Source organism: Thalassophryne amazonica, chromosome 17 (genome assembly GCF_902500255.1).
Source record: "Thalassophryne amazonica chromosome 17, fThaAma1.1, whole genome shotgun sequence".
Classification (NCBI taxonomy): domain Eukaryota; kingdom Metazoa; phylum Chordata; class Actinopteri; order Batrachoidiformes; family Batrachoididae; genus Thalassophryne; species Thalassophryne amazonica.
In genome coordinates, this window is record NC_047119.1 from 8,920,718 (window position 1) to 8,937,874 (window position 17,157).

The 17,157-nt window shown below is 41.1% G+C and overlaps 1 protein-coding gene across 1 annotated transcript in view; it reads left to right on the plus strand.

Annotated features, from left to right (window-relative positions):
* LOC117529905 (KN motif and ankyrin repeat domain-containing protein 1-like) overlaps positions 1–15,228 on the plus strand; it is a 24,369-nt gene extending 9,141 nt beyond the window's left edge. Inside the window, 6 exon segments of the mRNA XM_034192809.1 lie at positions 6,812–6,899; positions 7,641–7,860; positions 11,569–11,711; positions 12,056–12,256; positions 12,476–12,574; positions 14,495–15,228. Of these exon segments, the coding sequence (XP_034048700.1) occupies positions 6,812–6,899; positions 7,641–7,860; positions 11,569–11,711; positions 12,056–12,256; positions 12,476–12,574; positions 14,495–14,557 (814 nt within the window). The 3' untranslated portion in view covers positions 14,558–15,228.
* Positions 15,229–17,157: the final 1,929 nt, after the last annotated feature.

The window sequence follows — 17,157 nt, forward strand, 5'->3', positions numbered from 1 at the left end:
CCCACTCAGGATCGTGACTGGGATGCGTGCAGATTTTCGGTGTCTCCCCGCGTGGGTATTGTGACCCACCCTTAGCCCAGTCTCTAAGGACGAGTGCTGCTGTATTGACTGTTTGGGGCAGTTTTTCTGCGTGTGCTCGGTTGAGCTGCAGTGAAAACACTCCCCACGGAACAGCCTCCTTTGTCTCTGATCTGATTGCCTTTGGCCCTGCTCGTTTCCATAGCAACGTCAGCAGGGGGGGCTGTCATCACGTGGAGTGCCCTGGCTGTGGAGCGTGGGGAAGACGGCTCCCTTTCGGACCCGGGAGGAAGAGGGACGGCTTGTGCCTGACCACGCCCTTCGTCTCGCTCCCGTCGGTGTTCTGTTAATCGGTTGTCTTACCGTATAACTAGGTCGATAAGCCCGTCTAAATCCCGCGGCTCGTCCTTCGCCACCAGGTGCTCCTTAAGGACCAGAGACAGTCCGTTTACAAAGGCGGCGTGGAGCGCAACAGCATTCCACCCGGCTGGCGCTGCCGCGATGTGGAAGTCGACTGCATACTTCGCTGAGTTCTGACACCCGTCTTATCGACAGCAGCACGCTTGAAGCGGTCTCGCCTCTATGAGGGTGGTCGAACACCTGTCTGAACTCCCTCACAAACCCAGCATATGTCGTTAGGAGCCGTGAATTCTGCTCCCAGAGCGCCGTAGCCCAGGCGCGTGCCTCTCCTCGAAGCAAATTTATAATGTAAGCCACCCGGCTAGCGTCTGACGCGTACATGATGGGACGCTGTGAAAAGACGAGCGAGCACTGCATCAAGAAGTCCGCGCACGTCTCGACACACCCTCCGTACGGCTCCGGAGGGCTTATGTATGCTTCAGGGGAAGGTGGGGGGGGGTTCATTGAACGACCAGTGGAACGTCTGTTTCTGGCATTGGGTCAGCAGGAGGAGGTGCTGCAGCAGCGCCCTGAGCACGCGCTTCCACCTGGGCGGTGAGAGCCTCCATCCTCCGATTGAGAATCACACTCTGCTCGGTGACTAAGTCCAACCGAGCAGTGAAACCGGTTAAGATTTGCTGCAGCTCACCTAACACGCCTCCTGCTGACACCTGTGCACCTCGCTCTTCCATTGGCTGTTCAAGCGATGGTTGACGGCCCTCGGGATCCATGACGCTGGCCCGAGAAATCCTGTTGTGAAAGTGTAGGAACATGGACCCACAGCAGGGGGCATTAAATGAACGGGCAATGGATAAGCGAAACAGTAACAATTTAATGTTGTGAAGTGCACAACGGAATACAGACAAATACAGTTCTTGGTACTACAAACAATTATATGTTGAGTGACGTGTGGGCAGGCTTGAGGATAGGAGACGTCCGTCCAGAACCGATCCGGATCCCACACGGCCCTCACCGCCAACGGATGTGAAGAACACCGGAGCCGCCAAGTCCTGGATCCCCAGGTGGCCACCGTCTCCAGCTGTCAGACCCGGTACTGCCGGCAGAGAACAGAAACAGAGTTGATGAATGTGAGTTCGCACACTCAGTAATCCCACAGTCTGTGTTCTTTTGGGAGGGAGCACCTCCACCTCCAGTCACACACTCGTGCAACTCCTGTCTAACCACTTATCTGGTTGGAGTGTGAAGCGAAGCCGTCGCTGATCACACCAAACGCCAATCCCACAGATAAGGCAAACCACAGGAAAGCGGCTGCAAAAAGAGCTCAGACTATTTGTCAGCATTGAATACAGCAGAGAAATGACCTCTTATGGTAGCTGATTTCTCGGCGAGGAGGTGGAGTTGCAGTCCGGCCTTTATGGTGATGGTGATGAGTTGTATGAGTGACAGCTGGTGCTGATGATGAGTGACAGCTGTCACTCCCAGTGGCTCCGGCACCCTCTCGTGCTTGAAGCCCGCACTCCAAGCAGGGCGCCATCTGGTGGTGGTGGGCCAGCAATACCGCCTCTTCAGCAGCCCACACAACAGTTTTCACACACTGCAGCAGGGATTTTGGTCCACTCCTCCATACAGATCTTCTCCAAATCTGTCAGGTTTGGAGTTTCAGCTCCCTCCAAAGATTTTCTATTGAGTTCAGGTCTGGAGACTGGCCAGGCCACTTCAGGACCTTGAAATGCTTCTTACGGAGCCCCTCCTTAGTTGCCCTGGCTGTGTGTTTGGGGTCACTATCATGCTGGAAGACTCAGCCATGACCCATCTTCAATGCTCTTACTGAGGGAAGGAAGTTGTTTGCCAAAATCTCACAATACATGACCCCATCCCTCCTCCCTTCAATACGAGGCAGTCGTCCTGTCCCCTTTGCAGAAGAGCACCCCCAGAGTATGATGTTTCCACCCCCATGCTTCACGGTTGGGATGGTTTTCTTGCGGTTGTTCTCATCCTCTAAACATGGTAAGTGGAGTTGATTCCAAAAAATTCTAGTCTGGTCTCATCTGACCACATGACCTTCTCCCATGCCTCCTCTGGATCATCCAGATGGTCACTGGTGAACTTCAAATGGGCCTGACATGTGCTGGCTTGAGCAGGGGGACCTTGCTGCCCTGCAGGATTTTAAACCATGACAGCATCATGTGTTACTAATGTAATCTTTGTGACTGTGGTCCCAGCTCTCTTCAGGTCATTGACCAGGTCCTCCTGTGTAGTTCTGAGCTTTCTCAGAATCATCCTTACCCCACAAGGTGAGATCTTGCATGGAATCCCAGACTGAGGGAGATTAACAGTTATCTTGTGTTTCTTCCACTTTCTAATAAATAATCATAACAGTTGTCGTCTTCTACCAAGCTGCTTGCCTGTTGTCCTGTAGTCCATCCCAGCCTTGTGCAGGTCTACAGCTTTGTCCCTGGTGTCCTTAGACAGCTCTTTGGTTTTGGCTATGGTGGACAGGTTGGAGTGTGATTGATTGAGTGTGTGAACAGGTGTCTTTTATACAGGTAACAAGTTCAAACAGGTGCAATTAATACAGGTAAAGAGTGCAGAATAAGAGGGCTTCTTAAAGAAAAATAACAGGTCTGTGTGAGCCAGTTAGTTCCAATACTTATTTGCAACAGTAACATACAAATAAATTATTAAAAAATCATACATTGTGATTTCTGGATTTTTTTTTTTTTTTTAGATTATGTCTCTCACAGTGGACATGCACCTATGATGAAAATTTCAGACCCCTCCGTGATTTCTAAGTGGGAGAACTTGCAAAATTGCAGGGTGTTCAAATACTTATTTTCCTCACTGTATACCATACTTAATTTGTCCTCATTTGTCTTCCTAACATATCTGAAATTTTGAAATTTCAGCCTCAAATGTGACTGAAAATGAACGTTCACAGTATGTCGTGTGACGCCACATTACACTGTCTAATTATAATAATGATAAAGGGTTCACACATGTTGCTCTTCAATTTGACATACAGTTTGTGAAATAGTACCAACTCACAAAGACGAGCAAAGCAGAATGTTATAAATTTGTTGTTACTCGCTGTTTATTAAAAATAGAGAGGGTCTAGTACATCTACATTGGTGCTCAATTCCACATTGATTGGGTTGTACAAATGGAATGTGCTTGGATCCATGTGTACGCACACTTTCATACATCTGGAAAGTCTTTGTACATGAGGCCCGAGGTGTGGGAAGCCACCAACATATCCATGACTACTTTAAATGAGTTCTAGCCTGCTTTGGCTGTGACTGGAGAAACTCTGCGCACCACCAGTCACAGCTTCACTGTGAAGTGGATCAGATAAGGATTTTCATACAAGAAAACAGATTCAGTCTAGGCTCAGTTCTCCCTTTGGCCTTGTGGCAAACTGCAGCTACCCACACAACTAAAATAATTTTAGGCTTCTGTGGCTTTCATTGGAGAAACTACAGAGTGCAACCTTTGTTTGTTGCACCACAAGACAGCTTCAAATAGGAGTGTAACAGATTTTCACACAGCAAAACCAATCAGTTCTAGGCTTGGGTTTCCTATGCACCTTCTGGCAAACTGAACATGAACGTTCACTTGTCTTTTTATAGAAAGTTCTCCTCTGTGCTACTCCACTACGAAGCTGTGCAAGTGGTGGCACAACAGGCAACAGTTGCACTATGCACATTTTCTCCAGTCACAGCTATAGATGTCAACTGCGCCTTCATAGCTGTCTGGGTGACTTGGTGGCTTCCCTCAGTGGTCTCCTTCTTCGACTTAGCTTTTTAAACCTGCCTAATCCAGATTCATTCATCATACAGCACCATACTCTGTATTTCTTACTTTAATTTTAGTTGCTTAATTGTGCTTCCTAAGACAACTCCAATTGTACATGTATAATTAGAATATTAAAACAATCCTTATATTTAGTTTGTCCAGTTGTTTATGTGCTTTAAATGGAGAGACTATGTTTACAACTGGTCCTAATTCGTAAGTGTTTAATGTGATGTTTAATTAGGCCTCTTGAGTTCAAATGAAACATCAACACTGTAAGAACTTCTAGATTTTTTTTTTTCCAACTCCATTGTGGTGATGAACGCAGGCAAAATTCCAAAGACTGTATCACCATCCAAAGAGTTATGGACCTGACTGCAAGTCTCATTGGTCTAAAGTTAATTTATTAATACTCATGTGAGCCAAGCTGGCAGGCATCCTTTTTGTCATGGTGTAATATTTCTCAGACCAGCAGTGCCAGATTTCCAAAGAAAAACAAATGTGTCTGTTTTGATTTAAAAAAAAATATATAGATAAGTAAATAAAATATGTCCAAAAGAAGTGTCTCTGTTGGAGACAATGTAAAATTCCAACCCGCATCTCCCTAAATTATTAAGGAATTTAGCCAAAATTTTAATTAGCAAAAATCAAACTACAAATTTGCTAACGGTTCATAATACTGTTTAGAAAAAGTAAAAATGTGATTTTGTGAGTTATTTTTTTTAGAAAGGACAGCCTGCCTGTTTGTAAAGACTAGCTGAAGTGACTGAATCTGACCCCTTTTCTGTGCCTGCAAGAGTGTGTGTTTTTACAAAAATTTTCCAGCACCTGGCAACTCTTTTTGTTATCATGTACACTGACAAAATAATAATAATTGTTGTGAAGGTGTCGTAGCACGGACCCACAACAGGGGGCGCAAATGAACGGACAATGAGTAAGCCAAAAGGTAACAATTTAATGTTGTGACAATACACAACTAAATACACAAAATCTGCAAAGTCAATTAACACCAGGTGACGTGTGGGCAGGCTCGAAGATAGGAGACCCCGATGAGAGAGAGGCCGCGTCCCACACGGCTTCCACCACCAACGGCCTGAAGAACACCGGAGCCGCCAAGTCCCGAATCTCCAGGTGACCTCTGTCTTCGACTGTCGACCCTGGTACTGCTGGCAAAAGCAGAAACAAGATGAATGAGTGTACGTCTTTACACTCAGTGGTTCTCGGTCTGTACACCGTTAGGAGGGGGAACCTCCACCTCCGAATCACACACTCGTGCAACGCCTGTGTAACCACTTATCTGTCCAGAGAGTAAGGCGCAGTCGTCGTCGTTAATCTCCGCCACTCCAGATAAGGCTCCGTCCACAGGAATAGGGCTGCAAATAACACAATGTGTCAGTCAGCAGAGAATTTACCTCACGGTAGTCGATTTCTCGGCGGGGAGGTGGAGTTGCAGTCCGGCTTTTATGGTAGTGATGATAACGAGTGACAGCTGGTGCAGAGGATGAGTGACAGCTGTCACTTCTTCTGGGTCTGGCGCCCTCTCGTGCTTGGAGCCCGCACTCCAAGCAGGGCGCCCTCTGGTGGTGGTGGGCCAGCAGTACCTCCTCTTCAGCGGCCCACACAACAAATAATGATATTTAAAATGAGGCTTATTTTCATAATTAACTGGTTTATTTAATGGAGAAAAAGAATCACATTTGACTTCATTGCCATGGGAATGTGAGTAACATTTCAGTTTAGATTTTCTTTTGATCTACAGATGAAGACCAAAAATTAGGGAGAAAAAAAGGCAAACACTACATGATCAAATTTCTGTCAAACCTAAAACTTTAGCAAATTAGTTAATGCTAAGTATTTACACATTTAGCCTAATATTTTCAAATGTCATGCTAAATATTGAGCTAAATGTTGAGACAAATATGCACCTTAATAAAAGAGCTAATTGTTACTCCCTGAAAGACAGATTAATAAAGTTTTTAATGACAGACATTTAACATGTAAGGACGTGTTTATTCAAATTTGGAATTCATGGATGTTTTGTTTTAGAGTTGTATTGTAGCCTGCGGTCTTTTGAATTCAATTTCAATTGCAGTTTCAGGAGCACTTCTAAAATATTAATAATAAAATAATTTTAAAAATGGCTGTTTGTGCAAAATCTTGTGGGGGGGCGTCTTGCCCGAGGACTAATTCAGTGTTGAACAGCCACTGGTCATACTTCTCCAGCTAAAGTTGTGACGTATCACTTGGCGTATGCATCATAAATTTGCTAATATTTTATAGCCACACCTCCAGCCAGTCGAACAAGGCAGTTATGAATAAATTATTTCTGTTCAATTAATTTCCGGGAGAATTTGCTGATTGACAGAGGAAAATGTGAGTTGTAAGAAAAAATAGTTTAGAAAGTTCTTACGGTTTAGCAAATAAAGTGTCAGATATTCAATATGTTGAACATCAGCACCTTTGAAAATGTGCCAAATGCATTGAGTTACATTTTCAACTGTTCATTTTTAGATTAAGAAAACATATATGGGATAATATCCTCATCATGATCATCATTGTGTGTGTGTGCGTGTGTGTGTGTATTTTTTTTTTTTTTTTTTTTAACCACCAACGGCAATAACAAAAACCATTTTATTCTTTTCAGGTGTAAAATTAGTGAAAATATGTTTTCTGCCTGTCAAGCCTTAAGGATGCACCTGAGTGACAGTACAGCTTTATCCAGCAGAGAACTGGTATGTTTCATTCATGCTTATGAAAACGGCAAGAAAGCTGTGTGTGCACGTGTGCGTGCGTGCTTGCTTCATGGTATATCACTGGACCCATAGACAGAGAGATGGTGACAAACAAATTTCATGTTGGACACAAAAAGGCCAAGAAACTGGACTGTTATTTTCTGCCAAATCTTTATTCATTCATTTATTTATTTATTTTCGCAAGAAAATAACTGTGTATGTTGGGGAAAAAAACTCCTTAGTGCTCCAATAATTTATTAAACACAGAGAGAATGGATACTGAAAATAGAAAATGGAGAAAAGGGCACTGAACAAAAATATAAACGCAAAAATTTTGTTTTTGCTCCCATTTTTCATGAGCTGAACTCAAAGATCTAAAACATTTTCTATACGTATACACAAAAGACCCATTTTTCTCAAATATTGTTCACAAATCTGTCTAAATCTGTTTGTGAGCAATTCTCCTTTGCTGAGATAATCCATCTCACCTCACAGGTGTGGCATATTGAGATGCTGATTAGACAGCATGATTACTGCACAGGTGTGCCTTAGGCTGGCCACAATAAAAGGCCACTCTGTATCAAGATGTATACAGTTATGTCTTTACCGTGGAGGTCAGCCTTTAGAGGTCCTTGAATTAAAGCTGACAGTCTACACAACATGCACATTTTGATTGTTTCATCATCACTCCTTTGTGGTGGTGTACAGAGATGACAAAACCATTTACCTGCTGTTTTTCAGCATGACTGTCTACAAACACTCCAGCGTGAGTGGTTCTCTGTGTCCAGCCAAAAGTCAGCTCTTCCTGATACAGTGGAGGACTACTTGTGTACGTTTCATCTTATTTCACCCTCAGTGTTGCAGCATATCGTTAATATGGCCGATGGAAATGGCAACACAGCTCTGCACTACAGCGTTTCACATTCCAACTTCGGAGTGGTCAAGAAAATTCTTGATGCAGGTAATAAAGTCATAGTGCAGCAAGAGCTTATGCTGCACTTGAAAATGTCACACTTTTATTTGATCTTCCTTTCATTCATGAATGCATCATAAATGTAATGTTATCATGAATAAAGAGCAGTGAGAAATAAGGACATACTGATGATGAAACACATACTCTCTATAGAGTCCGTTACTAACCGAAAGAGAAGCAGCACATTGGAAACACGTCAAAACCAGACTTTTAATTTGAAAATCCAGAAGATAAAGGATAGTTGATTTAACATCACTCAGTAACAGACTGCAAGAATAAAATTAACTGTTAGGTTTGTTTCTTAATTGGTGGTAACATGTTGTCTTTCAAATGACAAATAGCTCAGTATCTAGACGTTGTACTCAAAGAGTGTATTCCTCCTCCAATCACAATTATTAACCATCAAAACATGCATGTTCGGTACAAATACTGTTTCGACTGCCATTGACCAAGGCGGGGTCTGTTGACCTGGAGATGGTCACTGGGTGTCAGGCTGTGGCTGCTCACTGCCTCTAGTGGCTGGATTGTGTATTACAGTAATTAAGATGGGATACATGCACTGGACTAATTTTGTTGGACATATTTTATGACAATAAATGCTTTTCTTCTCTACCTTTACAATCATCAGACCTGTATGACATCACAAGGTGAAAATATTTCTGAAAATGTTTTTCTTAAAAATAACTGAAGAAAGAGTTGAGAGGAAAGCTTCAGCTGTGGATTCAGATCAACAACAAAAAATGCTCAGTTCTTGTTTGAAAGAAACATCATCTTTTTACAAATAAATACCATGTTTTGATTGACTCTCCAATCAGAAAAACAATCTCTGCCCACCTCTCTTGATTGATGCATTTCTACTTGTGAAAGCAGCTTGATTAATTTGTTTTAGTATTTCCTCAAGTATACAGTATATGCATGAAAATTGATTTATTCACAAAAATGTAGGCATTTTTAAATTGTCCTTTAATTATTTTTTTTGAAAATGAACTACCGTAGATATACAACCCCAATTCCAATGAAGTTGGGACATTGTGTAAAATGTAAATAAAAACAGAATACAATGATTTGCAAATCCTCTTCTACCTGTATTCAACTGAATACACCACAAAAACAAGATATTTAATGTTCAAACCAATAGACATTTTTGTTTTTGTGCAAATACTTGCTCATTTCGAAATGGATGCCTGCAACACATTTCAAAAAAGTTGGGACGGGGTAACAAAAGACTGGGAAAGTTGATGAATGCTCAAAGAACACCGAACTGGAAACAAGTGAGTGTCATGATTGGGTATAAAAGGAACATCCCCAAAAGGCTCAGCCATTCACAAGGAAAGATGGGGCAAGGATCACCACTTTATGAACAACTGCGTTAAAGGATAGTTGAACAGTTTAAGAACAATGTTTCTCAATGTTCAATGGGAAAGAATTCCACCTGCAAAGATTCAACAACTAGTGTCCTCAGTTCCCAAACGCTTATTGAGTGTTGTTAGAAGGAATGGTGATGTAACACAGTGGTAAAAAATACCACTGTCCCAGCTTTTTTGAAACGTGTTGCAGGCATCCATTTTAAAATGAGCAAATATTTGCACAAAAACAATAAAGTTTATCAGTTTGAACATTAAATATCTTGTATTTGTGGTGTATTCAGTTGAATATAGGTTGAAGAGGATTTGCAAATCATTGGATTCTATTTTTATTTACATTTTACACAATGTCCCAACTTCATTGGAATTGGGGTTGTAAATACTCATGAAAATTGATTTATTCACAAAAATGTATCCATTTTAAAAATGTAATTTAATTATGTTTTTGAAAATGAACTACCGTAGTTATAAATACTCATGATTTAACTGCTGTTGTGTTCCTGCACAACACTGTGGGTAATAACATTGTCTCTATAAATATTTTAAACCATAAAAATAGCATTTTACAAATTCAGTTTTAAACTGATGATGGAATATTGTAGCCTTTTTCCAGCTCTATATACTCACAGTTATAACTGCTGTATACTGGTACAATCACAGTTATAACTCGGGCTATTCAGAGACTTTAATCAGTGGCATTTGAACAGATTGAAAGGATCCTATCTTTTGCAAAGTGCAAAGCAGTACACAACACTGTGCAAGTATCACTGTTAGTTTCCAACTCACAAAGTTACATGTTTTCATGCCCAACACCAGTGCTGCTTAAATTGCAAGTGCACTTGTGCTCATCCACAGGTGTGTCGGTCATAAAATGAGGTGGTCAGGCACAGCGTTGGAGCGGTTTACGGACCATTTGTACACACAAAAAAAGAGACCATTCATAGACATATAAATAACCACTCATTATTTAATATGTAACAGATAACGAAAACCAAAATAAAGCACTTTATTAAAATACAGCACTTTATTACTCATAATTGGTGCTGCAAAGTCTGTGAGAAGATCTTCACGAGCTGTTGGAACAAGCAGTACCTGGCAAGTACAACAGATCCAGTTAGTCTCCCCATTCAGGAAGATGTCAACTCAGAAGTATGAGTTGAAATCTTCACACTTCCTTTGACACATTTGATCAGTAAATAATTTTAATTTTGTAGTTTTGGTGTCTATAAATGGTCTTTTTTTTTGTATATGATTGGTCCATGTCTATGAATTGTCCCGTTACCATTGGAGCATCGCTGTCATGAGGCAGTGAAAGGTGTTTACCACAAAAAGCTGTTCTAAAGTCAGACACAGTGTATTTCTGGCATTTACACAATGCAATATTCAGCGACACCTTACACAGGCAGGTTCATGACGTCCATGCTGGATATTCTACTTGTACAAAAAAACTGAATTGCTTCAGATGGGTAAACTTTGATTCAGAATAAACTTTATATGAAATTAGTTTTCAGTAGTTTCTGCCAATATATAATGTAATTTGAGAGTCTGTTGGTTCACCTACTCCTCTGAGGTCCTTTGTACAATTTCTATCAAATCTGGTATGCTGATGAAGGTCAACCTCTGAATTTGTTTTGGCTAAGGTCAAGGTTATCTGGGTCAAAAAATCAAACTCTTGACACCTGCCCCGCCCCCAACTCAGATTTTTACCAAACCTGGCAAACACACGGAGGTGGGTTTTGGAATTGCCCAGGTGAGATCAAATTAGCTAAATATCAATAATTAAGTCAAGGTCACTGGGCTCAAGGTCAAAAATAAAGATTTTCATTCCAACTTGCAGCAATCTTGGGACACATATTGAGGTGGGATCTGGAGTTGCCCAGCAATGTAACATTTGTCAAAGGTCAATCACTGGGGTCAAGGTCATGTCTTCTTGTCTGTTTGCTGGCATAATTCTCTCAGGACCTTTGAGTAATTCTTACCAATTGCGGTGTTTGACCATGCAATTGCCGTTTCAAGTGTTAAGTTTAGTCAAGGCCAAGGAATGTGGTTCTCAACAAGATTTGGACAAAATGTGGCCAAGCATATGGATTCCAGAACTGCCCTGGCAAGGTCGGCAAAAGGTCCGTCATTTGGGTGAAGGTCAAGGTCGTTGTTAACAAATGTCAGTTTGCTGTAGCCCTGACTGTGTTTCTGTCCACTGGTACTATAACAGACTAACTTTCAAGAACCCCCAAAAGAGTAATATCTTGTATGCACTATTGTTCCTACTTACTACCTGTCATCTCTCCTCCTCCCCCGGTCACCTTTTGGGTCACCTGGCTGCCATCATTAGGGGTGTGTAATGTGAACCATCAGAACAAGGCAGGTTACACACCCATCATGCTTGCTGCGCTGGCAGCTGTGGAAACTCCTGAGGACATGAAAGTGGTGCAGGAACTATTTAAAAAAGGAGACGTCAATGCCAAGGCGAGTCAGGTCAGTCCACCCTCCGTCTCTCAGTGGGTATGAGGGGGCCTTTCACCTCACATAATGAGGGGTTAACATACAACTAACAGTTGAAGGAGTCATGGTGTAAAATCTGCTTTATCTGTGTTTTAGTTTTATGGAGTTCATGCTAAAGATCCCCAAAGCCCAAAGTGTGTGACTGTAGAAACCCCACTTTGAGAAGTATGAATTAACCCTGGAACATTTACAACTTATGTTGCAGAAGCCGTTATTGCTGGCAGCTCTCTGTTATCTAAATGACGCAGAAAGTCATGCACATTGAGCAGCGTTATCTCTGCATTAAGTGTGTATGTGCTCTGTATTTTGTCTTGCAGGCTGGTCAGACAGCGCTGATGTTAGCAGTGAGCCACGGCAGGATGGATGTAGTGCAGGCTCTCCTGGCACAGGGAGCAGAGGTCAACACCCAGGATGACGAGGGCTCCACAGCCTTGATGTGTGCGAGCGAGCATGGCCACATTGACATCGTTAAACTGCTGCTCGCACAGCCAGACTGCGACGCCACCCTAACTGATAGTGTACGTGAGTCACTGGCGACACTCTGTGCTGCTTATGTGGACTTGCTGACTTCATGCTGAGGCTGTTTCTCACTCCCTGCGATGCAAAAAGCAGACAATTCAAAAATCATTTTAATCACATATGCCCCAGTGGTAAAGGAGAAAAGTTGTGTGTGAGATGAAATGTTTTCTCTCTGCAAAAGTACTAATCCTTGAATTTATATGTTGGTATGGAAATAGGACAAAAGCACAGCCATGACTATTGCATTGGAGACGGGACATAACGACATTGCAGTACTCCTGTACGCACATACAAACTTTGCCAAAGGGCAGACAGGGGTAAGTGAGTGCACATATTTACAGTAACATTAGAAAGAAGTGGAAATTTTAAGTTTTTTATGTTTGGCTATTATGAACAAAGTATGCATATGTCATGATTAGTGCATCTTGCATAAACCTTTTTCTTGTAAACACAATAACTCATGACCAATACAAGATCGATTTCTGATATTAACAGTGTAGGTAATCCTTAGAAAGCAGCTGAGATGATTTTACAACTTAACTTCACTCAACCTTTTTTTGCCATTCAACCTGTTAATGTGTGCCTTAGAAACACTTATCTTATATATCATTGATTCCAACACTCTGCTAAGGTAATATAAGGTTAAGGTTCTATCAGATGCACATTTTTAAATTGGTGTTTAGGACTGCTTGTACCTTCCAGTACAGCTCCATTCCTGTTATCTGCATGAGCTGGTCACTGTGTTGCTGCTAAAATCTTTTTATCGGCACAGAAAGCACAACTTGTAACATTTTATCATGTGAATGGCGTAACAACAGGTGTAGCAGTTCACCATTTGAGTCGCCAACCCAAGGTCCTGTTTTTGCATCTTTCCAGTTTGGCCTAGTTACCTTCATGGCCTGACATAACCTCTTTGAATCACATGCTGAGCATGCGATATGGTTGAACCACCCCTCTGTCGCTGTGTACCCAATAGGAACCAGTTGCGAGAACAGGTCCCCCCATTGTAATGGGGAGACTCCCCACTCTCTTTAAAACATCACTGCACCATTGTTTGAGGTTCTTTTTCTGAATCAGTTCCTGCGTGAGCTATGGTCTGTAAGAACCCAGATCTGTCTGGCTTTACATGAGAGTTCAATAAATTTAATTCCTTTTTTTAAAGCAGAGCCATCTCCGAGTTTCAATCAGGACTGCACCACAAAAGAGCTGGGTTTAAACAAATGAAACAAATGAAATATTGTTTCTCGTGAGCCTGACAGTGCACATACAACATAAAGACGAGATAAGGCTAAAATCAAAACACAACAACTAGTTTAAAACAGTGAAATGTAATATACAGTACATCATTGGAAGAGGAGTCACTGGTGTAAGATGTTTGCCTGTGTTCCAATACTTGCACACTCACATTAACTCAAGATTAATACAACTGCACTTCCATGGAGAAACTGGAGTAATGTATTATGAGCCATTTTTGTCACTACCTCAGCAGGACAATATTCATCTCCATGGGCCAACCACTTAAGGGTACGAAACAACACTTACAGTCCAGCCTCAGTATACCATGGCACAAAGGTATGATGAATTACACAAGCGACAAAATGTAAAAATGCTTCAGTCATATTTAAAATTATATCACATTGTTTGATTATAAAGATTCCAGTAAAGAGTAGTTTGCACCATCTGCCATCTTTAGTTATCTTGTTATAGGATACCATATGTCATAGAATCCAGTGGGCCTCAACCTTGTTTGACCTTTACTTTGGATCCCAAGCATTCAACACTGTCAAAACTATTCCATTTATTATTTATTAATCCTATTAGCACCACCAATAATTTGCATTAATTTTTACCAAAATTGGAGCCACTTTAACTTTTGATCCATGTCACCACTTTTGCTGTTTTTATCTCATAGTGCCATAATATTGAGTAACAGATAGTCCAAACTATACCTTTTTGAATCTTTATGATCAAACAAATAATGTGGTATACTTTTCAATGTAATTGTAACATTTTAATATTTTGACCTCTGTGTAATTCTTCTTTGACCTCTACCTGGCTGTAGCTACCACATTTGGTTGGCCATCGTACATTTTTGAGTCAGCCATGGTACACTAAGGCTGGATTGTAATTAGTCCCCTTAAGTGGTACTGAGTATGTCAAAATTGACTACTGCATCATGAACTATTAAGTGCATATTATTTTATTATTTTAATTGAGCTTTTCATCTGTTTTTACAGGCAACTGCTCGTCTTGGTGGCAAGTCACTGCCTTGCTTTGGTGGAAGAAATTTATTCGAATGAAGTGATGACCAAAAGTCTGAATGAATACCTTATGGGTATTGTTTATGAGATGTTTTAATATCAGAACCCTATAACAAAGAGTTTAATACCGTTTTTGAAACATTATGGTCACTTTAATATAGTCATACGGATTGCATTTCCATTCATGTTAGGACATAATGGAAGTTAATCTGAAATTCAAATATACATGTGTTAGTGTAACGTACAGTATTGTAACAGAAAAATCATGGCAGTTATGTGAAATCACAGCAGAGAATAGTTAATGTATTGTGAAGTTGTATATTAGAAATTAATGTTCTTTATTAATAAGTGAGCTGAGACATTAGTCTTAATTATATGGAAATGTTTCTTTTAAATAAAAATAGTCTTCTCTAATTTGTTGTTTGATATGCATAGTTTGATGCATATCAAACTATGAAAATTCAAAGTAATATTTTCAGTTCGTAATCAATGAAATATACTTATACAGGAAACATGATTATGTAAGTCAGGAAATCATATGAAACTGTGTTGACTGGATGAACGTTTGGACATCCATATTTTAATCGTAACTAAAAATAATGAAAAGCATATCAGAATGCTGTACTTGATCTGTGCTGCTTTGTTTCAGTCAGTTGCATGGACTTGTATTGACAGCTCATTATATATTCAGGTCCATAGCTATTTTGACATGTCCAAAAATAAACTTTAAAAAAAAAAAACCTTGACTCCTTGACATTGAGTGTAAAATGTGGATGTGGGTTTTGGCTGACTGTCCGGATCTTATAAGACTACCTACAAAGTATGCTACCTAATAGAATTACTTTGGTCAAATCTTCTCTTGGTTGTCAACTTTGAGAAGATAGATGTACCCCCTACAAGTTGTTCTTGGATTAGCTGGATAACTGTGGCTGTGGCTCAGGTTTTGAAAGCCAGCTGGATGACACACGACGATACAGTATGATGATATCAGGTCAGGTCTGTGAGCATGCACCGGTGCCACTCATTACCACATCCACCACACTGTGGAACCACCATGGGTCCTGGATGGCAATTACCCAAGCAGACAATCAGTCCACCAACACCTCTCAAAGTAGCCAATTATCTGCTGCAGTCAGATGAAACTTCGGCGTCACCTTAGACTTTTCCAGTTGCTGGGGTCCTCAGCATTGAGACACCTACAGTATGTGAGACAAGGCAACGACTTGGACCTTCATGCTTCTGTAAAGGTATTGCCATTGACAAACAACTCCATCTCATGACCTTGTGACTCCGAAAACTCTTCCCAGGCGTCTCTTGATCTTAAGCTTAATGACTGAGGACCCAAAGAAATGAAGATACCTGCTGAAGTAAGTGAATTTCTCTAAAGGTTTGTCACTTTGAGCACATAAAGATACACTTATGATGGATGAGTCCAGGAAGTCATGCCCCAATCTTCGTCTTGATCCAGAACAATTATGATACAACGGTATAAACTTCAATTTTTATGATTCACCCGTTGTAGAGGCTGCACTCAGACATAAACTGTGGTATCTGGTGGCCATGCATGTAAGTCTGTATGATCCAAAGCAAATACTTCTATTTAAGCCTCAGTACCTCTATACAACACCTTTTCACAGACCTCACGGTGAATTATGGCACAGGTTGCATTACAGAAGATTTGAGCATATGTGAACTCATGCAATACAGCCTCATATCAAAAACACAATCCTACCTGTGTCTCCATATTTTGCATTAATGCAAATTCCTGATGTTTTGGTACAGCTAGCATTACAGACAGCGGTTTGATCCAATGACTCCTGTGTGATGAAGTACGTATCCTCACCCAACTTGGTGAATGTCTGTAAATGTGATGCATTGCAGCTGTAATGCTCCTTGAGCACAGTGCAGAGAGAATAGCTTGCATCTGGCTTGAAAAAATGGTATTGATTATTTTTTGTCACTAAAGATGGAGAACCACACGCTGTAGAAGAAGTAGTGTCATTCCTGTGTTGTTTACTGGATATGAATGTATTTGTCCTCAAAGTAAACTAGAAAGTCTGCACTGGAACATGCATTCATTTTTTTTACTCTCGACTGCAATACGTTATGGTAAAAAGTTGAACTAATTATGTCAACTTTAAATGTTTATGGACCTGACTATCTAGCTTCTATCTTATCTACTAGCTTCAGCTGCTCCTGTTAGGGGTGGCCACAGTAGATCAATTGTTTCCATCTCAACTTGTCCTCTGTCACACCAACCACCTGCATGACCTCCCTCACCGCATCCATAAATATCCTCTTTGGCCTCCCTCTTCTCCTGCCTGGTGGCACCATCCTCAGCATCCTCCCTATATAAGGGCTCCATCACACTAAGAGCATGAATGCCATACGAATTACACAAATTGGAAAAACAAACAGAATTCCAGCCGTATTCGTACGGGACAGACATTCATACAGCCATGTACGAATGTCATATGAATACCCAGAATGTGGTACAAAGCTCAGAGTGCAGCAGCTCCCGAATCCAGGTCGACTACCCAGAGTGCAGGTTGAATGCGGACATAAACCTTCCACCAAAAAAAAAAAATAAAAACAATAAAATAAAAAGACAAAACAACACAGCACAAAACCCCAGAATG